At 35.4% G+C, this 26,674-nt stretch overlaps 1 protein-coding gene across 7 annotated transcripts in view; it reads right to left on the bottom strand.

The window, feature by feature from the left end:
* The window catches only part of ETNK1 (ethanolamine kinase 1), a 61,696-nt gene that overhangs the window by 27,336 nt on the left and 7,686 nt on the right, over nucleotides 1–26,674 (bottom strand). For all 7 annotated transcript variants that reach the window (XR_012420072.1, XR_012420073.1, XR_012420074.1 and 4 more), the window contains exons 2-4: nucleotides 13,319–13,578; nucleotides 2,090–2,230; nucleotides 116–258 (exon numbers count right to left, since the gene is read on the bottom strand). Coding sequence is in view for 2 of the 7 variants with exons in the window: in XM_074006395.1 (XP_073862496.1) it covers nucleotides 116–258; nucleotides 2,090–2,230; nucleotides 13,319–13,578 (544 nt within the window). In the remaining 5 variants the exon portion in view is untranslated. The remainder of the gene's footprint in view (nucleotides 1–115; nucleotides 259–2,089; nucleotides 2,231–13,318; nucleotides 13,579–26,674) is intronic.

The following is a 26,674-nucleotide window of genomic DNA, read 5'->3' as shown; positions in this document are numbered from 1 at the left end:
TTCATGCATGATCTCACTCCTTGCATTTGAATTTATTTTATTGATATAGAGATGAAATGACCATTAAGAACATAAAATAAATCAATTTTACTTACTGCTAAGGTCAAATACCTACCTTGTTTCTCATTGTAGATTATATTCTTACACAATAGGTCATTATGGCAAAGCACAACAGGTGAGCCCAGGTTGGAAAGAATCTCCTTCATCCAAGTCATCTCTTCCTGAAGAATCTGAGAGCTTGGGATATCACTTAGGAACCTTTTAGTTTTAAAAGAAGAGTTATATCTGGTGTGACTTTTTTTTCAAGTTTGATTATGTCAAAAGTTAGAATAAAGAAAATCTATATAGTAAGTTTAGACATGAATAAAAGAAACTGAGCAGCAATTAAAATGTAGGACAAAAGTTAAAAAAAAAAATCACTAAAAACTTGTGTTTCTAAGTGATATACATAGGTAATAGTTAACAATTACTAAGTACTATTCTAAGTAATTTACATTTATGTCAATTTTATAGATGACAAAACAAAGAGACAAAGCATTTAATAAACAGAAGTTTAAGAATGTTATTTAAAGTTACAAAGACTATTTTAAAAATTAAAAATACGTATTTCAAGGTTGAAAGGGTAAATGCAATATAAATCTAAATTCTCAGAAAAGTCAAAAGATTACTGTCTATAAAAGTTGATAAAAAATAAAGTTATCCTTATATAATCCAGTTATGTTAAAAACAGAACTATTACAGAAATCGCCACAGAGTAGTGAGACTGTGAAGGGTGGGAGGCAGCATGGTGAGCTGGACTAGAAATTGTGGCTTTTTGTCCTGTCCTCATCTATACTGATTATTATCTACACTTGTATTAATTTAATTAAAAAATCAAAGGAAACAAAATTGGCTGCTACCACTCATTCCTCAATAGCACCAATCAGGCTTACAAAACAGCTATACTCCTTCCCTCCTTCCCTTAATACTTGATGACGTCTTGATTCTTTCTCCAAAGTCTCTCGAATTACTCCTTGCTTCTCCATTAACAGTACAAACACAGATTCTTTTTACATTACTTAATTTGCCTGTTCAGGTGGTTTCTACCTATATTTTCCCCACTACTGTATTCTTCTCTACATACAACTTCCACAAGTAGTCCTCATATGCTCTTTTCAAAATGGTATGACTGGTCAAAAATGCAGTGCTTTTTTTTTTTTTTTTTTTTTTTTAAAGGTAGTGTTGAATGAAAATTGTGGGATTCAAAGGATTATAAAACTTATAATCATGAACAAACAAAATGGAATAAAAGAAATACAAAATGTATTTAATATTTTAATTGTGTGTTATGTTCTAGCTGTATTATTTTCTACTGGGGTAAGGGTTTTCTTCCTATTATTTACCATAGTACACCTCCAGCTTTTCCAAACAATCATTAACCTTAAGGATTTCAAATAAACCTTGGAGAGCCTAGGAAAGAAATACAACTCTAATAACCTTATTTGAATAACAATAGTAAGTTTTAAAACAGCAGCTACCTCAACACTTACATGATGACCAGGCACTGTTATAAAGACCTTTACATATACTATCTCGATCTTCACAAAACCTCTCTAGGGTTAATACACTACTACTGTAATTTCCATTTTATAGATAAGAAAACAGTTAGGTAAGTTCCCTAGTTGAGTGAGTTACACAACAGAAATGTTAACCAGTAGGACTGAGATTTAATCTGTTTGGCTCCAGGCTCTTGTGCTCTTATTCTATATAATACTAGACTTGCCTCTCAATTCTGCAGTATCTTAAAAAGTCAAGAAAAATCTTGCTTCACCATTACCACCTACCTTTTTATTTTTAAATGGTGTTCCCCTACTTCCACCTCTGCCCCTTGCTGTTGTAGGGCATATTTTTTGGAAGGGGACACTGAGGGGGATAGAGAGGCAGTTTTTTCTGTAGTGCCATCTGACAGCCAAAGAATCAATGCTTATTTTACTTCAATGCAAAGAAAGAAAACCTGATTTTATACAATGAAACTTTACAATTACCTTTGAAACCCTATCATAAAGCAAAGCAACATAAAACATAATTTCAAATGTAAAAATAATTGTACCTTTTATTAATGTCTTCATCTGCAAATCCTGTGGGAATGAGAGAGAAATACTTTCCCATCTTTAGCCAAAGATTAGATTTGGGGATCCAGCCATTGTGTGCATGGATAGCATGGATTTTAGCAAGCTGACGAGCTATTAGCCTGTTTAAAACAAAACCGCATAAAAAGAAAAACTTAAGTATCAAAAAGGTCAAGTCTACTGACAAAGATTCTTGATGAAACTTGAGTCAGTCTCCTGAATCTTCTTGTAGACCTACCTGTGCTCCCTGTTGTTAAAACCAGTTTTAGCAAGAATCCTACTGAGTCCGTTTAGCGAGAGTATCCCCACCCTTGATATCTGATCAGGTTCCTTATCCTTCACCATTCCCCAAATTAATTACTCTGGCCATCTTCAGCAAGAACCATTAGGTTGTTTTACCCAGAAACCCCTTACTCTGATGTTACTCTTAATCTTCCACCCACCAACCCCTACCCTGCTCCTTGGATATACATTCCTACTTGCGCATGCTGCATTTGGAGTTGGGCCCAGTCTCTCTTCTCCAATTCCAAAATCCCACTGCTGTGGTCCCTATACCTGTAACTCAATGATTCTGAAGAAAGTCGGCCTTATCATGCTTTAGCAAGTATCACTAATAATTTTTTCTTTAACAGTTATGGTGCTGTGACTCAGAATCAAATTCATCACTGGACCCAGGACCCTATGTTTGCACTTTTGAATTCACTTCTGACTGACTGATGGGGATCCATTGGTGAATCAGATTCCTGAACCACTGAATATCCATTGAAGCTGGTAAGAACTTTAATACTTAAGATTTTGAGCGTACTCTCTGAAACTAGATTTGAGTCCCAGGCTTCCTTTGAAAGGTACCTCCTAGGCTGGAGGTCCTTCTTTCTGTCTCTCTTTGAGGCCCCTCTGTTCTCTCCATTGGATCCTGCTTCTCCCATGTGAACTTCTCTGTCCCCTGAAATCCATCTTTTCGAACCTCGGCTCTACCAGCTCTGTCTACCCAGTTCTTGTTAGCATGATTTTCCTAAGGAACTTCAAAACAAATTAATTACACAGGAACTAACAAAATTCTGATTTAACTGGCCTGGTGTGCAGCCAGGACACTGAGATATTTAAAACCTTCCCGAGTCATTTTAATATGTAAAAACATTTGAAAACCACTTAAGGCCCACAGAGAATCTAGCATTATATCAATCCTTAAATAACACGTTTAATATTACATTTCTATATTATTGTGAATATTCTTGTTTTTGTTTCATTCCTAGTAACTAAAGAGTCCTGATTTTCCTTTGGAGAAACTTCTGTCCCTCTTACTTTTAGTTCATGTCATTACTACAGAACTGATTTCAACCCTAACTGCATCCCATGTCCATCACTCACTTCAATAGTGAGTGAACATATGACCCTGACTTGCTCAGAGCATTCTATCATTCAGGCTGGTTCAGCACATATCACCCAAGCCAAGCCAGAGACTTGATCTCACTTTTGTTGAAGCTATTAGAAAATTAGGAAAATTTTCCCCCTGGGGTGGTTAAACTGGTCAGAGAAACCAACTGATATTATTATGGAGAATCCTAAGGAAAGTTTGCAAGAAAAAAAAAAGGTAAAAGAATAAACAGAATAAAGTGATATTCCTAATGACATTGTTAGAGTCCCTGGATTTACCCCATGTTTGAACTCAGTATTCGCAATTACAAGTACCAATAAATTCCTTCTCCTTTATGTCACTGTAAATTGTCAAATTATCATCCTCAATCAACAGTATTAGTCTCATCTTTAATCTAATACATTATTAAAATATTAAAATCCATAACCTTTTTATATATGTGTACTTTGGTTCATACCTCTCAAACAAATGAGTAAATAAACATTTACTTTTACAAACTAAATCATTTTGAATGACCCTCCCTAAGACCATAAACTCATGTCCACAAGAATACAGAAAACAAATTATTTTTATGTCAGTCGCATATATACACAGAAAGCTAAGCCCAAATGAACTGTGGTACTTAAGCACCAGGCAACTTGATGAAAAGGCCAGGTGGTGATAAAATCAAAACAAAGGAAAGTACAAATGCATGCATGTACACGCATGCACACACAGACACACACACACTTTAAGCCAGTTAAAACTGGTTTTAAAACTTCAGAGAAGAGGGGGAAACAAAAAGCTTGAATAAAGATACAATCTGTGTTACATGAAACACAAGGGGTGATCTGTGTCAACAGAATATTATGTCTTAGAAATATTTACTAAAGAAATGAAACAGATGATTTAGGAGGGGGTCACACATATTTAACTCTAACAAACTTTATTTGCTGTGATTTTTAAAAAATAAATGAATAATAATATCATTTCTAACAGTTTTACCCCAGGGTTTATATGAGACCTTGATTTGGGGTCTCTTACAAAATGTAATTTTCCTTTTTGCAAAGGGGACACACATGCTGGAACGGACAGAACTCCATGACTTCCTCATCTGCTCCATGCTGGATTCAGAGCAGGTGGGAAAAGAGGCAAATGTCTGGGAGAGCAGAAGGCCCGTGTCACTGGAGGGCTCGGCACAGTAGTTCTGCTTTCAGTGAATAAGCAAAACTCAGGGAAGTAGCAGTTATTTGGAAATGTTTTCCCAGCAGTCCCTTTAGAACTAAGCCGTTTCTGCTCTTCTGATCTGAAACGATCAGTGTGAGCTTACTGAGATCAAGAGACAAGGAGGCCCTGCACATCACACGGATAAAGTCAGACAACTATAATACTTTTGCTGCCTCAAGTTGTTTTTTAAATAAAGTATTTTGAAGTTCATGAGAATCATGCTGCAGTATGGTCATTCCAGAGCAAATATATATTTCAAGATTAATCTAAAGCAGTTTTTAAATTACTTCAATTTTCTGTGTACTAAAAAAATGTAATGTTAGAAGTTGTCCAGTTACTCAGCTGATAGTAACTGAAATGTCAGGTGGATTAAAATCTATTTTGGATTTTTAATAATCTCATGCACTAATAATTGTAACAAACAAAAAGGTTTTCTTACACAAAAACCAAATGAGCATCCACTTAAAATACTGCCTATTCTTTGATAATAAAGCCACATCACCTTCTTCTCATACTCCAGAATTCAAGCCAGTATCTACAGGTCTCAAAATTACTGGTCTTTTTTATCTTTTATATAACACAATTAACATGTAAAGTGTCTTAGTCCTTTCAGGCTGCTTTAACAAAAATGCCATAAACAAGGTAGCTTATAAATGACATAAATTTCTTTCTCACAGTTCTGTTCCTCATAGATGGCACCTTCTTGCTGCGTTTTCGCCTGGTAGAAGGGGCAAGCAAATTTCTTTGGGCCTCTCTTATAAGGGCATTAATGCCATTCATGAGAGCGCCACCCCCATGACTAATACTGCCAAAGGGACACACCTCTTAATACTATTTCACTGGAATCAGGTCTGAACAAAAGGTTTTTGAGGGGATACAAATATTCAGATCATAGCAGAAAGGAAGGCAGTTGATTTACAATACAAATCTTCTCATGGAAATAAGTATACTTCGATTGTAACCGTGGCAGCCACCTATATACACTTAAAAACTAGGCTTTCTGAAGAGATTTTAAAAAATTATGACCTAATCACAAGTTCCATACTCATCTAAAATTTTTAATTAATAAGGACTGAACAAAGCATGAAAATTTTAAAGAATGATTTTTAAGAAAATTAACAGTTTTTACTAAAAATCGAATTCAGCAAAGCTGCAGAACAGAAAATCAACACAGAAAAATCAGTTGCACTTCTACACCATTAACAATGAACAATCCAGAAAAGAAATTAAGAAAACAATTCCATTTACGATAGTATCAAAAAGAAATAAACACTCAGGAATAACCGTAATTGAGGAGGTGAAAGACTTGTAAATTGAAAATAATAAAACACTGCTGAAAAAAATTAAATACACAAATAAACAGAAAGACACCCCATGTTCATGGATTGGAAAACAATATTGTTAATATTTCAATACCACCAAAAGCGATCCACAGATTCAGCGCAATCTCTATCAAAATCCCAAAGGCAATTCTTGCAGAAACAGAAAAATCTATCCTAAAATTCATGGACTCTCAAGGGACCCGAGAGTCCATGACACTGAAAAAGAGTAAAGTTGGAAGTCTTACACTTCCTGATTTCAACTTATTACACAAAGCTGCTGTAATCAAAACAGTATGATGCTGTCACAAAGAAAAACATATAGATAAATGGAATAGAGCAGAGAACCCAGAAACAAATCCACAATTATACAGTCAAACAGTACTCAACAAGGGTGCCAAGAACCTTAAATGAGGAAAGGACAACAATGGGAAGAGAAGAACAATGAGGAAAGGACAACAAATCGTACTGGGAAAACTAGACATCCACATGCAAAAGAATGAAGCTGGCCCCTTTCCTTACACCATATACCATATACGAAAACTAACTCAAGATGGACCAAAGATCTAAACGTAAGAACTAAAAGTATTAAAACGCTCATGAGAAAACAGGGATAAAGCTTCATGACACTGGATATTTGGCACTGATTTCTTGGATATGACACCAAAAGCACAGGCAACAAAAGTAAAAATAAACTCTACCACATCAAAATTAAAAACTATGCACCAAAGGACACAATCAAAAGACTGAAAAAGCAACCTGCAGAATAAGATAAAATATTTGGAAATCATGTATTTAACAAGGAGTTAACATTCAGAACATGTAACAAACTCCCACAATTCAACAACAAAAAATAACAAATAACCCCATGAAAAAATAGGCAAAGGACCTGAATAGGTGATTCTCCAGAAAAAGTAAACAAATGGTCAATAAGCATATGTTCAACATTACTACTCATTAGGCAAATGCAAATCAAAAGCACAATATGATACCACCTCATATCCATTAGAATGGCTACTATAAAAAATAAAATAACTGTTGGTAAGAATGTAAAGAAATTGGTGCCCTTGTGCACTGTTGATGGGAATATAAAACGCTACAGCTATTACAGAAAACAGTATGGTGGTTCCTCAAATAATTAAAACCAGAATTACCATATGATCTAGCAATTTCACTTCTGGGCATTTATCCAAAAGAACTGAATGCAGGGTATCAAAAACATATTTACATATTCATGTTCACAGCAACATTATTCACAATAGCCAAAACTGACTAGCCCAAGTATACATCCATGGATGAATAAACAAAATGTAGTATATAAATACAAAGGAATATGATTAAGCCTTGAAAAAAAAGAAAATTCTGACACATGCTACACAACATAGATGAACCTTGAAGTGTTCATGCTAAGTGAAATAAGCCAGTCACAAAAAGACTTGATTCCACTGACATGATGTACCTAAGTAGTCAAATTCCTAGGGATAGAAGGTAGATGATGGTTGCCAGGGGCTAGAGGAAGGAAAGAAGATTTGTTGTTTAAAAAGCATAGAATCAGCCAGGCCTGGTGGCTCATGCCTATAATCCCAGCACTTTGGGAGGCCAAGGTGGGCAGATCACCTGAGGTCTGGAGTTCGAGACCAGCCTGGCCAACATGGTGAAACCCCGTCTCTACTAAAAAATAAAATAATTGGCCGGGCGAGGTAGTGCGCACTAAAAAAATACAATAATTGGTAGGGCGAGGTGGTGGGCACTAAAAAATACAGTAATTGGCAGGGTGAGGTGGTGAGCACCTGTAGTCCCAGTTACTTGGGAGGCTAAGGCAGAAGAATCGCTTGAACCTGGAAGGCAGAGGTTGCAGTGAGCCGAGATTGCACCACTGTACTCCAGCCTGGCCGACATGGCAAGACTCTGTCTCAAAAAAAAAAAAAAAAAAAAAGAATTGCAATTTTACAAGATAAAAAAAAAAAATTTTTCAGGAAATTAGTTGCACAACCATGTGAATGCAGTAACACTACTGAGCTGTACATGTTAAAAAACAGTTAAGATGGTGACACAGGAGCCAGGAAGAAATTATTTAGGCAGATAGTGAAGGTAAAGGAGTTATTGGCAAGGGCTCCCTTTTAATAGAAAGCAGCCCCCAAATCACTTCTAACAGAGTGGCCTGAAAATTCAAGCTGCAGACATAGATAAGCAAGCTAGAAGCTTGCATAGGTAAATGCCGGCAGCTGTGCCAATAGAAAAGGGCTACCTGGAAGCCAGGTATATTCAACATGGAGCCTCCACATCTTCCCTTTTCTTTGTCATCATGTGTCCAGTAAAAGAAGCAGGCAACATGGCACTGGCCAGGTAGAGAATCATCTGCATAATAAAAGATTAAAGTGGGGCCACCAGCTTCTACACGCTTTATGCAAAAGGCACACCTGGTCCAACCAATCTTTCGTGCCCTATGCAAATCCAACACTGCCTCCTCCAGTTAATCTATAAAACCCCGTGCGTTTCAGCACAGAACTGGCAACCCATTTTCTCTGGGACCCCTCTCTGCACAGAGAGCTCTTCTCTTTCTTTTGCCTATTAAACTTGCGCTCTTAATCTCACTCTGGTTGTCTGCATCCTAGTTTTCTGTAGCTGTGAGACAACCAACCTCAGGTATTACCCCAGATAAAAATGCTGCTTCAAAGGTAAATTTTATGTTGTACTTACCATAATCAAATTTTTTCAGAACAACTATAAACAAATCAAATTTTTATTAACTAAATAAAATGCTCATTGAAAAAGAAGAGTTCTTAGAAACACTTTAATCAAGTGTACCTCAATTGTTTTCTATTAGCAAATATCATATACAACAGAAAACACTACATTTTTGTATTTCCTATTTATTTAAAACATTATTTTTAAATGTTTCTTTTTTATATATTTGCTGACACAAAACATAAGCAAATCAAATCCAACAATGTATAAAAATAAACTATACACTGTGACCAAGTGGGATTATCTCAGGTATACAAGGCTGGTTCAATATTTGAAAATTAGTTAATGTAATCCATTACATTAACAGACTAAAACAGAAAAATCACACGAACCTATCAACATGTGCAGAAAAAGCATTTTGCAAAATCCAGCACCCATTATCATAAAAACTCAGCAAACTAGGAATAAAGAGACAGTATCTTCAATCTGATAAAGAATATCTACAAAAAAACTACAGCTAACATCCTACTTAATGACAAATAATTTGAAGATTTCCCACTGAGATCAGGAATAAAGAAAGAACATCACTTTTTAACCAATCCTTCTTAACACTGTACTGAAAGTTCTAGCTAATGCATTAAGACAAGAAAAAAAAAAATAAGAGGCAAGAAAAAAAAAACTGTCTTTGTTTGCAGACAACATGATTTTCTACGGAGGAAATCTAAAAGAATGGATCAAAAAAACCTCCTGGAATAAGCAATTATAGCAAGCTTGCAGGATAAAAAAAAAAAATATGAAAGTCAATTGCTTTCCTACATACCAGTAATGAATAGTGAAATTTGAAAATAAAACGCACTCCTTTTACAGTAGCACCCCCAAAAATAAAATACTTAGGTATAAATCTAACAAACTATGTACAAGATCTATATGGGGAAGATTATAAAACTATGATAAAAGAAAGCAAATAACTAAATAAGAGATATTCCATGTTCATGGATAAAAAGACTCAATACTGCCAAGATGTCAGTTCTTCCCAATTTGATCTACAGATTCAGCGCAATTCCTACCAAAATCCCAGCAAGTTATTTTGTGATATCGAAAAACTGATTCTAAAGTTTACATGAATAATGTATCCCAAATATACACAATTATTATTTGTCAATTAAAAATAAATTCTTAAAAAGTCAATTTTAAAATGTAAAAAAAAAAGTTTTTATAGAGAGGCAAAAGGCCTAGAATAGCCAACACAATATTGAAAGAGAAGAACAAGTTGGAGGACTAACACTACCTGACTTCGAGACTTACTATAAAGTTACAGTAATTAAGGTAGTGTGATATCTGCAAAAGATTAGACAAACAGATGAAGAAACAGAATACAGAACTCAGAAATAGACCCACATAAATAGTTAACTGATTTTTGAAAAGGAGCAAAGGAAATAAAATGGAGAAAAGACAGACTTTTCAATAAATTGTGCTGAACAACTGGACCTTCACATGCAAAAACATGAATCTAGACATATACCTTACACCTTCATTAAAATTTTGTCAAAATGGATTGCAGACCTAAATGTAAAATCCAAAACTAAAACTCTGTGAGAAGATAACATAGGAGAAAATGTAGATGACCCTGGATTTGGCAATGACTTTTAAAAAACGACAACAAAGGCATGATCCATGAAAGGAAGAACAGATAAACTGGACTTCATTAAAATGAAAACTTTCTACTCTGCAAAAGACACTGCCAAAAGAATAAAAAGATAAAGCACAGACTGGAAGAAAATATTTGCAAAACTCATATCCAATAATGGATTATTATCCAAAATACACCAAAGAGCTCTTAAAATTCAGCAATAAGAACACAAACAACCCCATTTCATCAAAGATACACAGATGGGTAAATAGGCATATGAAAAGATATTCCATATTACGTATCAGGGAAATGCAAACAAAAACAATACGATACCTATACATTTATTAGAATGACCAAAATTCAAAACTCTTACAACACTAAATGCTGGTGAAGATGTGGAGCAACAGCAACTCTCAGTCATCGCTAGTGGAAATGTAAAATGGCACAGCCATTCTGGGAAAGTTTGGCGGTTTATTACAAAACTAAACATACTCTTACCATACAATCCAGCAATCATGCTCGTCAGCATTTACCCAAAGGAGTTAAAAATTTGTATGTCTACATTAAAATCTGCATAGAGATTCTTATAGCAGCTTAATTCATAGTTGCTAAAACTTGGAAGCAACCAAAATGTCCTTCAGTAGTTGAATGAACAAAATAGATTTGGTGTACATCCAATGAAATATTATTCAGCACCCTGAAAAGAAAACTGCCAATAAGCCATAAAAAGACATGGAAGAAACAAATGCATATTACTAAGTCAAAGAAGCCAATCTAATGAGGCTACTTAATTAAATGACTCCAAATATATGACATTCTGAAAAAGGCAAAACTGGGAAGCAGTAAAAAGATCAGGGGTTGCCACTGGTTAAGGGGAAAAGAGGGATGAATAGGCAGAGCACAGAGGATTTTTTTAGAGCAGTGAAACTCCACTGTATGACACTATTAACAGTGGATACGTGCATTATGTATTTGCCCAAACCCACAGAATGTACATCACCAAGGGTGTACCCTAATGTAAACTGCGGACTTTGGGTGATAATGGTGTATCAATATAGGTTTGTGTATTATAACAAAAGTACCACTCTGATATTCATAATGAGGGAGGATGTCTGTAGAGGATGTATCAATAAAAAATATATCTTTAAAAAGATCTAAGTAGAGAAAAATAAACAAAGGCTTTGGCATTTTGGAAAGAAATAATATATAAGTAGATCTAACCAAAAAGCATAGAAAAGGATACTTTTACTGAAAACATGTTTATAACATTGTATCAAATACCAAAGTCGGCCTTGACAAACCTTCACTGTTCTTGATCAAAAACTATAATTTATTTTTTCTATTTGAGGTTACTGAAAAAGATAAATCATGTTTTACTCTTTGCTTTAGTTAGAAGGAAACTCATGTGGCCTTTCTCTAGGAACTTCATGAAATATGTTTTTGTATATATACAAAACCAGCTTTGGGGGGGATCCAATTTATGCATCTATTCATTTTTACTGCTGTTATATAGGTATTTGCCAACCACTGTGAACAGATTGAGGATTTATAAATACATGCAAGCCTAAAGATTACCGAACAATTGATATACAGTAAACACAAATGTATTAATCAGAATCTCTTAATACATCTAAAGATCAGACTCATGTAAAAGAAGAAAATATATGTAATGGCTAAAAACTAGGGTTTGAACAGATTTCTATGCCAAAATATTTTAATATATTATTTGATATAGGTTTACAATAGGTAAGTGATACTGGTACATTCCATTTTTACCAGTGTATTAACTTAGCAATTCTTAAACTATGATCAGGGAGCCCCTGGCCATCCAAAACCCTTTCAGGAATTTTGTAAAGTTGAAACTATTTTCACAAGATATTATTTACCTTTCTCACTCTCATTCTCTCACAAGTGTACAGTGTAGTTTTCAAGAGGTTACATGATATGTGATAATTTCATCACAATGACAGCTAACAGGACATGTACTTGATATTCTTTTATTCTAAAAAATTTGTTTTAGTATCTAATATGGCAAATATTAATAAACGTTAATCAAATATTAAAACAAAGCTCTTTGGGCACCCAGCCTCAAAGAGCTATAAAGAGGTCTTGAGACCAAAATGGTTGCGAACTGCTGCTTTAACCTATGAAGTAACCTGCTGTTTTCCAATCAAGACCATTTTCTAGGCCGGGTGCGGTGGCTCACGCCTGTAATCCCAGCACTTTGGGAGGCCGAGGCGGGCGGATCACAAGGTCAGGAGATCGAGACCACGGTAAAACCCCGTCTCTACTAAAAATACAAAAAATTAGCCGGGCGCGGTTGCGGGCACCTGTAGTCACAGCTACTCGGGAGGCTGAGGCAGGAGAATGGCGTGAACCCGGGAGGCGGAGCTTGCAGTGAGCCGAGGTCACGCCACTGCCCTCCAGCCAGGAGGATAGAGCAAGACTCCGTCTCAAAAAAAAAAAGGCCATTTTCTAGAGTTTTCAAGAGCAGAAAGAGAATTTAAATTGGCGATTTTGGAAAAATGATCAAGCATATATGACATTATTCTTTATAGAAAGCACAATAATAATGAACAACTTAACAAAGAATTGTTAACCAAATTAATAAAATTTTACTAAGCAAGAACTCTGAAAACATGAATAATTAAGTAATAAGCAATTGTTAGTAACAAATGTATAACACGTCAACTCAAATACTAACTCGAAAACACTAAGCAGAAGCCTCGACTCTCTGCAGCTGGTTAATCCAAAAGCTCTTGTAGTTTTTCCTTTGCAAAGAGTCAGTGACGAGAACTGCAGATATAAAGAAATTTACTTCTTTCTTTTTAGGGAAAACAAGAACAAAAACAAAAACCCTAGCTAAAGAAAGTTTCTAAGTTAACCAAATAGTTGTTCAAACAAAGAAAAGGCAATTTTAAAAAATATTTCCTTAAGGCACTTAAATGCCCATATTTTTCAAAAGGAAAAATTCAGAAAAAAATGTATGTACCTGAAAATGGCTGGATTGCAGACATGCTTTGGATCCAATGCTTCGCCTTGTATAAACTCATAGCATAGTCCATTATTGAAGGTACAGTAGAGTTGTGGTGCACACCCATGAGCCTGCAACACTCGAAAACTCTTTACTTCCTCATCTCGATCGACTAATAACTCAGTCTTATTGCCATAAATTCTCACCAGGACTACATCCTCCATGGTATTTCCCACGTAACAGCCAATAAGTTTATTTGTGATTCCATCTGTGAAGAGCTGCCAAAAATAAAAATTAAAAATGGGGGAAAAAAAGGAATTATCTATCTTTACAGAACAGGAGATAAATTGAAAATCATGAGTTAAATACTTATTAAAGAAAACACCAACTTCTTAACATAAAAGAACCATCTTTGAATACAATTTTATTTAACATCTATAATTTTAATTCGATATTTAAACTAAGGGGACAACTAATGTTAATATGTTGCCCTTAATTCATATAACATGCCTTCCTTGATCCAAAGTGTTAATTATTCACTATCTTCAATATTTCTATATAACTTTTTTGATACATGCCATTTCTTACAGTCCACCTCGTATCACAATCTTTGCACATCTGTGTGTGTATATGTGTGTGTGTACACATACAGGGAATCTCTCCTATGTCCAACAGATCGGAAAGTCTCTGAGAATGGGAACACTGCCCTATTCCTGGTATGGTTCATTACTTATAGAAGTCCTTAACAACATTCATAGACTTGTTACTAAATATACAAATATAATCTACCATAATTTAATTATGGCAAATCTCCAACTTACTAAAAACTCAATTTTAAATATTAATTTTAAAGATTATCTAACATAACATGCATTAAACATTGTGTTATGCACTCAGGGTATAACAGTTTTGACTATTATAATTTAACCAATATGGCTATAAACAAAAACACAACCTTACAGAAAGACAAAAGAGATAAGTAGAGATTTCTATGGTATTTTTTTAAATGAGACTTTGGGGCTTGTCAAGACCTTTAAGTCAAGTACTTTAAATCCTTTTTTAGATCTGAGCACAGAAGGTGTATTTCAAAAGGAAACAGGTGATTAGCAATACTAATTATAAAAGTCTATTAAAAATTATAATTTTCATTTTCCTCTGTACTAATCTGACACTAGAACTAACACTTCACTTCTATTATAATTCAGAACTTTTGGAGGCTCCCAAGTGGAACAAAGGGAGAAAAGAAGAAAGCGAAAGCAAGAATTCAGGACATTTTTTCCATGTCAACAGGGCAAGAATAGGAAAAAAGAACAGAAGTTTTAAAAGTATGTATACACATTTAACTAATGCTTGAGAAAGAGGGTAACTATTTCTATCTCAATTAGACTGATATGACATTAAATGACATATGAAAAAAGATGTCAAACTATTTACTAAAACTATTAATAATATACAACTAACCAGTGTTGAGATAATGGTTTTTATTATATATAGGTCTTAGCTGTTACCTTTCTTCACATAATGCAGTAAAACTTCATGAACTAGTGTAAAGGGACTTATTTTGAATATCCCCATTTTTTAGATATGTGCATACTAGTGTTGCTTTCCACCTAGATTTCAAAAAGACTGTATGAAAGACACTGTCAGGAAGTATATATACTTAAAATGAGTATTTTTTATCATAATTGTAATTTTATTAAAATCTGCAATGAAAAACATGTTATTTCTTATCACAATGCCACTATCAATTCACACATGCTGTTCTGTAACTTCTTCAGATGTCATAGATAAAATATTTCCAATACAGTAATAAAGATTGAGAAACCTTTTAACATTCTGAAATGTTTATAATGAATGAAACTCTGGGCTCCTCAAACTCCAGAAATCATCATCTCCATTTTCTGAATCTTCACAGCAAATAGTAGGTGCTTAATACTTAATACTAGGTGCTTAACACTAGAACTCATATAGTTACCAACATTAATGTCTTCATCCAGCTTATAAAAATTGCATTCTCGGGAGGCTGAGGCAGGAGAATGGCGTGAACCCGGGAGGCGGAGCTTGCAGTGAGCCGAGATCTGGCCATTGCACTCCAGCCTGGGGGACACAGCAAGACTCCGTCTCAAAAAAAAAAAAAAAAAAAAAAATTGCATTCTCTTGTTCTTGCCTATAATGATCAAACATATCCCTAAATTGACCATGCTATATTATACACATTTATTTGTGCAAACATAAAAAGATGTATACATTTAAGGGCTAGAGACAGATATGATTACTCAATACAGATTACTAAACACTAATTAAACATATATAAAGATGACAGTGTCACAACTCCAATGACCCTGGCCCTAACTTTCTGTATTGCACAACAGCTACATAATTGGCAATGAAATGATAGGCAAAGAAACCTCTAGAATGAAAAGATATGTGAATAATATAATTCCACATTTATCAAAATATTTTATATATAAAGATTTATTTGTCTACAAAGATACTAGGTAGTTTAAATCTTGTTTCTTTATTTTTTTGTTTCTCTGTAAGTAATTTAACCTTTTATCTTTTGGCTTATGTATGTTTACTAACTTGTATTTTTACAGCAATGAACCTGGTTTACTAGTGGAAAAATCAGTAGCAAAACAATGGCCTGGCACTCAGTAGGCCTTGAAGTCATGCTGAACATAGTTTTACAAAACATCAATATTCAACATCAGATGAGGTCACTCTGTGATTATAATGGATCCAGAAAACAACAAAACCACTCTGTAATCATGTCTGAAGGTGGAAAAAAAATACGAACTTTGTCCAAATGACAAAAATTACCAAATATCTCCTTATCCTGGCTAATATGAGGGACTGCTGCTCTTTTCCAGTCAAACTTTGGCCCTGCTTCATTTCTTCAGCCTTCTAGGTAAGATTAAGATACCCCTAAGTCATAGACTTATCCCACTTCCTTCCTGACAGCATCCAATCCAGAGAATACCCTGTTTACCTCGAACCCTCCACCAAATCACAGACAAATCCCCACCATTCTCAATGATGTAGTTCTCCCTCACTGCAGTGAGTAATAAACCCAACTTCTTCAGCTACAGGTGAGTTTCTACCGGTCTCTCGCTGGAGAACAATGACTTCAGTTTAAAGATGTACAGGTAATACTTCTTACCTATGCATTGTTCCCACCTCATATATAAACCACAAGTAACTCAATGTGCTGAACCATCTAAAATATGTTATTAAAATACACTATACACACTCTAGCTATGTATACTATCTTAAATATATACTAGAAATATAAAATTCCACCTCAGTAGAGGTGAGACAAAATATAAATCTTAGTGAGCTCCTTTTAATGGGGCTTATCCTGCACTATTTGTTAAGTATTTCACACGGCAGTAGTTGAGAGGATGAGCTACAGAGCCAGAGTTTGAGTTTGAATCCCAGCTCTGTTACATACAAACCGAGTAAACTTAGGCAAGTCACTTACCCTCTGTGTGTCTCTATCTCATATATAAAATCAGTATATTAGAATCTACTTCTTGCATTGCTCTGAAGATTAATATGTTATATACATAAAAGTACTTAGAACAGTGCTTGGCACTCAGTAAGCTTGTAAATGTAGCCAATTATACATTTAAATTTCAATACAAAACAGCAAAATAATGTTGAAATTATAAAATAATTAAGACTAAAATATATGTTAAAACAATATTTAAAAACAATACTTTAAATATGTCTCTAAAAGTAGCTTAAATCCAAATAGCTAAATGTTAAATATCATTTCTGGGCAAATTCTCTTTCACATCTAAAAAAAAAAAAAAAGGCTTTCAACTTAGTTAGAAATGCCATTCAATGTTACTCTCTCAAGTTAGTATTACCCTATATGCATTTGGTTTTGCACGACGAATTATATCCCGTTAAACTTTAATCCCTAAAATGTATACTACTAAGCTAGTAAATTTAGCTACTAATCACTTCTAATCTTTAGTTTAATTATTAACATCTTTTAAATACTAGGAAAATTAATAACGGATTCTCAATTTGTTCTCTGCCTTACCTCATCACGTAATTTTTAAAAACAACATCTATATTGGTTAAAAATACAATTTAAACTTACCCTTTAACAAATTCCAACAACCCAGGAGTCTATTTTTTAACTGCTTAATATTGATGAAGTTATCAATGTTACTATGAAAATTGGCAATTAAGTAGAATTAAGCGTTTATCCTACATTTTATGTAAACCACATTTCATAATATCCAAACTGCTCTAATTAATGAGAGAAAGTTATGTACCAAAGAATTCCAGTTGACAAATGTGGAGGATACAACAGAAAAAGTATCAGGAAACAATCTTCAATGAATAAGACCATTAGATGAAAGATTGACAGGTAATTTTATAATGGTAGGAGTCATTTGTCACCTCCTGATTTCAAGAAACAATCTGACATGTTATACCTTCTGATGTGATGCAATATGAAATACACTGCACTACCCATGATTTGAAATCTAATCAAGCTTCTAGATCTTCTCTCTTTTTTTTTTTTTTTTTGACAGAGTCGCGCAGTGACTCTCCTGCCTCAGCCTCCCAAGTAGCTGGGATTAAGGCACCTGCCACTACACCTGGCTAATTTTTGTATTTTTAGTAAAGACAGGGTTTCCTCATGTTGGCCAGGCTGGTCTAGAACTCCTGATCTCAAGTGATCCACCCGCCTCAGCCTCCCAAAGTGCTAGGATTCCACGTGTGAGCCACGATGCCCAGCCAGATCTTCCTATTCCTAAGAAACACCACATGGCTGGCCACAGTGGCATGAATGCCTATAATCCCAACACTTTGGAAGCCAGGAGAATCACTTGGGGTCAGGAGTTCAAGATAACCCTGGCTAACGTGGTGATACCCCGTTTCTCTAAAAAAACAAACAAACAAACAAAAAACCACCACAAAGAGGAACAACAAAAAATATACAAATCCACAATGTGGGTCTTTCTACACAAACGCCCCACCAATAGTCAATAGTATGGCAGTCTAGTTTACGGAGGCTTAGGAAACACACAGATGCATCTAGTTTGTTTCCTAACTCAAACAAATATGTATAAAAATATTTTTTGAGGTAAAATTTTATTATGAACTGGCTATTAAACAGTACTTAGACATTACTACTAATTTTGCTCGGTGTTATAATGGTGCTGTGATCATGTAAAAAAAAAATTTTTATGTTTACAAATGCATATGGAAATACACAAAGACAATGACAAGGTCTGACTGAGATTTGCTTTAGAATACTTTAAAGGGGTTAAAAACCAAATGAAGCAAATATGGATTCTGGATTATATACAAATATTTTATTCTCTCAATTTTGAGTATGTTAGAAAATTATAGTTTTTAACTTGCATGATACAACTAATCAAAGTGTAAGTGAGGAACTCTAGAGCTTCTATTAGAGAATTACAAAATATAAAAGATCAAGGAGAAATTCTAGAGTTTCTATTAGAGAATTACATAATATAATATAGCACAAGTATGTAACATTCACTTGCTAGCAGATTCCAAAACAAGTAAATGATAAAACTTAAAGACAGGCCGCGCATGATGGCTCATGCCTGTGATTCCAGCACTTCAGGAGGCCGAGGCAGGTGGATCACTTCAGGTCAGGAGATCGAGACTAGCGTGGTCAATATGGTGAAACACTATCTCTACTAAAAATACAAAAATTAGCTGGGTGTGGTGGTGCATGCCTGTAATTGCAGCTACTCACGAGGCTGAGGCAGGAGAATCACTCAAACTCAGGAGGCAAAGGTTGCAGTGAGCCAAGATCGCTCTACTGCACTCCAGCCTGGGAGACAGAGTGAGACTCCGTCTCAAAAAAACAAAACAAAACAAAACAAAACACCTTAAAGACAGGTTAAAAAGGGGGAAAAAAAGTTAAAAGGTCCAAGTGTTATGGGACGGAAAAATATATTATGCGGGCATGTATCCCACCCACTTCTAGAGGCCAACTTCTTTCTCCTTCCCTTCTCTGCCAAATTTCTTGCAAGAGAATTTTGTATTCAATTATTTCCACTTCCAAACCTACCATCTGCTTTTTTTTGGTAATTTTTATTTTTATCAATCAACAGTAGACCTCCTGCTAAACTACTTTTCAACTCTCATGCTATTTAATTCCTTATTTTTAAATACCATTCTTAAACTGCTTTTCTGTAAAGTCTACACATTATCTGAGACTTCTTATGAGACTGAGCTTTCTTATTTTCTTCACACATATACTCTCTCTCTCTCTCTGTCACTTCTCCTATCTTCCTCTACCCAATATAAGTATATCAGATTTTTTATTTTATCAATCTTCAATTACACTATTTTGTACACATCCTGCCAAACCCCAACATGAGATATACTGTAAATTTCCTTTCCGGATAGTTTGTTTCCTCTTTAACTAATAACTGGCTTATTTTCTCATTTGCTTACTTTTTAATATACCTATTTGTACTCTCTATATTAGTGACTTTCAAATTGGGCTATAAAGCCCTCAAGGAATGGGAATGGGAATCCAAGTGGGCAAAAAAGCTCTGCTATATCCCCAGCACATACAAACGCACATGTGCGCATATACTACACTACCACCATCTTGCCCTCGTTTATTTCACATATACATGACACTTGGGGACAAAATTTTATTTAAACAAAGAATTCTAACCCTATAGAAAAGGTTGAAAATCACTGATAAAAATCATCTAATGGGCCACTTTCACTCTTGGCCAAGGCAAAGTAATGGGGACAGGATTTACCCTTTTACTTGAAACAACCTCTCTCCCACAAATAAAAACCAGACAAAACATATGAAATAACAATTTTTAAGACAATGGACTTTAGAGAGAACAGTGATTCCTGAGAGATGGGAAACAAACAATATGAACTCTATGATTGCCCCCAGCTTAATGTCTTGAGAGAATTCTCAGGTCCCAGCAAAGGGAAAGAGAACCCAGATGGAGCTTGTGTGGACTTCATTAATTGAGATAAACTGAGCATCGGAGGATATCAAAACAGCTAGAGTATGCAGGACAGAGTAGTAAACCGGAAAGACAGGGAGACAGACAGAAAGGAGACAGCACTCTAGAGGATCTGCAAATGGCCCCACTGTATCCCCTTGGTATCCGAGGGGGATTCATTCCAGGACCCCACCCCCACAACAACACCAAAATCTACAAATGCTCAAGCCTGTTAAATTTTGTTTTACATTTTTTTGTTCATATTATTTTACATGTTCTGAAAGTCTGTTATATAGAATGATGTAGTATTTGCAGATAACCTATTTATATTCTGCCATACACTTTAAATCATCACTAGATTACTTACAATACCTAATACAATGTAGATGTTATGTAAATAGTTGTTATACTGTATTGTTTAAGAAATAATGACAAGAAAAAATATCTACACGTGTTCAGTACTGAAACAACCATCTTTTTTTTCTCTTAATATTTTCAATCCGCAGTTGCTTGAATCCACGGAGGCAGAAGCCATGGATATGAAAGGACAACTCTATATGCTGCTTACAAAACACATAGAGAAGAAGTTGATGTAGCTAGCTATCTCATAACAGATAAAATAGACCTTAATGAAATATTACTAAAGATAAGGAGGGACATTTTATAATGACAAAGGGATTGATCCACCCAGAAGATATAAAAATTCTAAATGTGTATGCATCCAACAATACAACTTCAAAAGATACAAAGCAAAAACTTACAGAATTAAACAAATCCCATAATAAATGTAGGAAATTTGAGCACACCATTCAAGACCTCAATTTTAATTTTTTTAATGTTTATAGATAACACTATTTTTTTTACAAGACCTCATTTTTTTGAGCAGAGAAAAATCATTATGTAGTAAAAGCTCTAAACAACAAAATTAAAAATCCAAATTAATTGACATACACGGAAGCCTACACTCAACAACAGAATATTCTTTTTCTTATCTTTTTTTTGAGAGGGTCCCACTCTGTTCACCCAGGCGGCAGTGCAGTGACACAATCACAGCTCACTGCAGCCTCAACCTCCCAGGCTGAAACAATCCTCCCACCTCAGTCACCTGAGTAGCTGGGACTAAGGCGTGCATCACCACGCCCGGCTAAGGTTTTGCATTTTTTTGTAGAGACAGGGTTTTGCCATGTTGGCCAGGCTAATCTTGAATTCCTGGAGTCAGTCTGCCCACCTCAGGCTCCCAAAGTGCTGGGCCGTGCCCAGCCAAGAACATACTTTCTTTTCAAGGCTACACAAAACATTACCAAAATTGACTATGGGCTTCATTATAAAGCAAGCCTCAACAAATATCAAAGGATTAAAATCACTTAGAGTATCTTCTCAAACTACAGTGGGTATGAGTTAGATATCAATAACATACACACCAAATAAAGCCGGTTAAGATAATGAATTTTTATGTTTTTATAACAATTTTTTTAAAAAATTAAATATGCATCAACTCAATGGAAAGGAATCAAATACACATGTAAAATAAGTGAGATAAAGAAAAAAAACACCACCATGGCAATTAGAAAACATTTTGAACTAAATGATAATAAACACATATTGTCAAGCAAGTGGTATCTGTAACCTAATATCAACACTAGAAGTCTTAGAACTTCTTTCTGTTCATTGTTTCTTGGTATCACAGTCACCAAAGAACACACGATGCGCAGTCAAGCACTGCATGGAACAACGCTTTACTCACACAGAGAGGAGACAAAGCAAGATCAGCTTCAGTAATGGGTGTTGGTCTCCCATGGTGGGCAAGTGCCTCCCAGCAGCTGATGCCAACAACTGGCCTACACAAACCCCTCCTGGGCTACAGCAGACCAACCCCATCCCTCCATCCCCTCCCCACTGGGGAGACACTGTAGGTGAGCCAGGTGACATACGACACACATGCTGAAGCAGAGCAAAGGAGTACACACTGAGTGTAAAACAGGAAAAAATATTCCCACACAGGAAAAAATAGGTCCAGCACAGGCTATGAGGACTCTTACCTCTTGGTAAGAAAGTGTTTCAGGCCCAAAACCCATTTCTATTTGGTGAGAAGGGATGGAAGGACTGCGTGCATGAGACTGCCTTTCCCAACACAAGTCAAGACTTGTGGATACTTACAAAGACATGTAATGAACAATATATTAGAAATTTAAAAGGCAAAAAATTAGTGCTTCTAGCTCAAGAAGCTAGAAAAATAACAGCTAATTAACCTTCGAAAACAAAAAAAGGATTAGGAAGGAAATAACGAAGGACAAAACTATCAATAAAATAGAAAAACTCAACAGTCAAAAATTGTTATTTTTTAATAACTTCAAAAATAGCAAACTTTTGAAAACTTCAAAAGTTTGAGATGTGATGGTTCATGCCTGTAATCCCAACACTTTGGGAGGCCAAGGTGGGCAGACTGCTTGAACTCAGGAGTTCAAGACCAGCCTGGGCAACATGATGAAATTCCATCTCAAATAAATAAATAAATAAATAAATAAATAAATAAATAAGCAAGCTGGGCATGCGGCGAGCACCTGGTCGAGGCTGTAGTGGGCCATGATAGCACCACTGCATTCAATCCCGGGCAACAGAGTGACACCTTGCCTCAAAACAAACAAAAATTATTCTTTGAAAAGATTAACACAGTTGATAACTTCTTAGCAAAATGTATGAAGACAATAAAGTGACACAAATGATAAAGAAATGAACTTCACTACAGACCTTAAACATGTATTATTAAAAGCAACTCTTCCAAAAATAGAAAAAAAAAGAAATACCTCCGAACTTGGTACCAAAACTTGTCAAGGACATTATAAGAAAGGAAAATTTCAGACCAATCTCTTTCATAAGCAGAGTTGCAAAAATCCTAATCAAAATATTAGCAATTGATACAATAATAAAAAAGAGAATATATACAACCAAATAGGGTTTTCTCCAGGAATGCAAAGGTTACTTAACATTTAAATTTTTTTAAAATCAAAGTAATTCACCTCAATAAGAGAAAAATTAAGAAAAATCTTATAATCATCATGAAATGCAGAAAAAACATTTGGCCAAATTCATCATTCATGATGAAAATACTTAAAGAATAAAAAGAAACTTGCTTAATCTGGTAAAGTCATTAAAGAAAATCTATAGCATATATCATACCTAACAATAAATTACTGAAAATGTTCTCCTTAAGACTGGGAAATAAAGGATGCCCACTATCAACTTTCATCTTTTTCAAGTGTGTTAGAGAGGTCCTTACTAGTGCAGTAAGACAAAAAGACAGAAGGACAGACAGCAATTATGTATTATTTTCAGATTTTACATAGAGAAAATGCAAAAATAATCTACATAAAAACCTTTAGAATGTGAAAAATTCAATATACAACAATTAATTATAATCCTATATACCAACAACAAAGTAATTTTTTAAGTGACACCCTTTACAATAATATCAAAAAGCATCAATACCTAGGGATAAATCAAATAAAACACGAGATCTCCACAGTGAAAACTTCAAAAGTTTGAGAGAAATTAAAAACCTAAACAAACGGCATATATGATGTTTATTAATTTTAAGATTCAATCTTGTTAAAAGAATTCACTTCTCCCCAAATCTATCTATTGATTCTACAAAATATAATCAAAATCCTGTCCAGTTTCTTTTGTGGGAATTCCAGAATTGAGTCTACAACTTATATGGCAACTTAAAAAGTCAAGAATAGTCAAGGCAATCTCAAAAACGAACAAAGCTGGAGTCCTATACCAAAGCCTATAATAACTACATCAAATACCAAGTCCTGTAGCAATGATTGAGCGTAATCCACACAGAGTGGTACTGCTGCAGTAACAGACAAAACAGACCAAAAGAAAAGAACAGGCGGGGTGCAGTGGCTCGCGCCTGTAATCCCAGCAATTTGGGAGGCCAAGGCGGGCAGATCACTTGAGGCCAGGAGTTCAAGACCAGCCTGGCCAACATGGTGAATCCCCATCTCCACTAAAAATACAAAAGAAAATTGGCAGGGCATGGTGGCGGGCACCTGTAATCCCAGCTACTGGGGAGGCTGAGGCAGAAGAATCACTTGACCCCGGGAGGTGAGGCTGCAGTGGGCCGAGATTACGCCACTGTACTCCAGCCTCAGTGACAGAGTGAGACTATGTCTCAAAAAAAAAAAAAAAAGAACAACAGAATTCATAAACAGATCCACATATAATGCCATCTGATTTATGACAAAAGTGACACTGCAATGGGGAAGTATTTTCAACAAATGATACTGCATCAACCGACAGCCATTTGGGAAAAAAATGAATCATAAACCCTCCACCTCAAACCATACATAACAATCAATTATAAACCAGATGGCTTATACATCAAAGTGTAAAATATGAAATAATAAAGCTTCTAGAAGAAAATAGGAATATCTTCATAACTTTGGCACTGGAAAAGATCTCTTGTTCAAGACACAAAACATACTATCCATTAAAAAATTGAAAAGTTAGTCTTAATACTATCAAAAGACAATATTAAGAATAAAAATGTGCAGTCGCAGTGGTTCACGCCTATAATCCCAGCACTTTGGGAGGCCGAGGTGGGTGGATCACCTGAGGTCAGGAGCTTGAGACCAGCCTGACCAATATGGTGAAACCCCGTCTCTAGTAAAATTACAAAAATTAGCCGGGCGTGGCGGCGTGTGCCTGTAGTTCCAGCTACTCAGGAGGCTGAGACAAGAGAATCGCTTTAACCCGGGAGGCAGAGGTTGCAGTGAGCCTAGATTGCACTACTGCACTCCAGCCTGGGCAACAGAATGAGACTCTGTCTCAAAAAAAAAAAAAAAAAAAAAAAAAGAAAATGTAAGCCACAAAGCAGGAGAAAATACGTGAAAACATATTTCTAAAAGAGGACGCAACTAGAATATATAAAGAATATCTACAAACCATTGAAAACATATTTCTAAGAGATGACTCATCTAGAATATATAAACAACATCTACCAATCATTGAGAAAAAAATCAGATAATCCAACAGAAAAATCAGCAAAAGGCTTGAACAGGAACCTCAAAATAGAACACATACAAAAAAAACCCACACACACAGAAAAAAGATGCACTAATTGTAGAAACAAGAGCAACTTTATTTTAAAATGTTAATCTACCATGTAACTTCTGACTAACCGTTGTCCACGAATGCCTAAAAAATGTCTTTCTGTAGAAATGTCCATTCATTGTAAGTTTCACCCAAAACAACCCTTGATGCTGGGTTGCAGAAATTGTAAGTTGTGACACCCATAGCCACCTACGCATTCCTTCCAGAGCATGCATACTTTCCCCAAGACATAAGACGTGGGTCTGAGGGGTTGTGAGGTAGAGATCTACCTGTTTTGTAGCCACCCAAGACCACACTTCTGCATCTAACTTCCCCTAGTAAGTCACCCAAAACCAACGAACTGGATTTGTCTGCCTCCTTTTTTGGTTTCTCAGCTCCTTCCACATTTAGAGGTTGCTTTGCATATATGGCCCTTTCACAAAACAGTAGTTATCAGGAATATGCAAATTATACCTGGAATAAGATACTCCAATACCTACCAGAAAGAAAAAATAAAGGCAGACAATAGCAATTACTGGTAAAGATATACAATAACTGAAACTCTCACATATTGCTATTAGGAATATAAACCGGGACAATCACTTCAGAAAACTGAAAGCGTCTAACAAAGCTGAAAATACACAAACTAGATGACTCAGAAAGTCTACTTATAGGTATTCACTTAACAGAAATGGATATTCGTGTTCAAAAAAAGTGTATTTGTAAGAAGCACAATTTGTGATAGCCAAAACATGAAAACAACCCAAGTGTTCATTAACAGTAGGAGACAAATAAATTGAGGTGTATTCTTAAAATGGAATGATAGTCAGTCATGGAAAAGAACAATAACTATACACGCTTGAATAAATCTCTCAAAATCTGGGCCTACGCCAAATCAAAATTTTAAAAAAATGATGCCATTATATAAAATTCAAAAAGAGGCAAAACACTGACACAAGGCACAGTGGCTCACACCTGTAATCCCAGCACTTTGGGAAGCTAAGGTAAGAGGGTCACTTGAGGCCAGGAGTTCAAGACCAGCCTGGCAACACAGCAAGACCACATCGCTACAAAAAATTTAAAAACTAGGCAGGCATGGTGGCATGCACCTTTAGTCTCAGGTACTCTGGATGCTGATGTAGAAGGGATCGCGTGAGCTCAGGAGTACAAGGCTGCAGTGAGCTATGATAGCATCACTGCACTCCAGCCTGGATGGCAGCACGAGACCCCATCCCTTAAAAAAAAAAAGTAAAAATTTAAAAAATAATAAATAACAACTAAGTCACATTATGTTTAACAT

The sequence above is a fragment of the Macaca fascicularis genome, chromosome 11 (genome assembly GCF_037993035.2).
Source record: "Macaca fascicularis isolate 582-1 chromosome 11, T2T-MFA8v1.1".
NCBI lineage: Eukaryota > Metazoa > Chordata > Mammalia > Primates > Cercopithecidae > Macaca > Macaca fascicularis.
The sequence above is the reverse complement of the archived record's forward strand: the minus strand, read 5'-3'. Positions and strand labels throughout refer to the sequence as shown.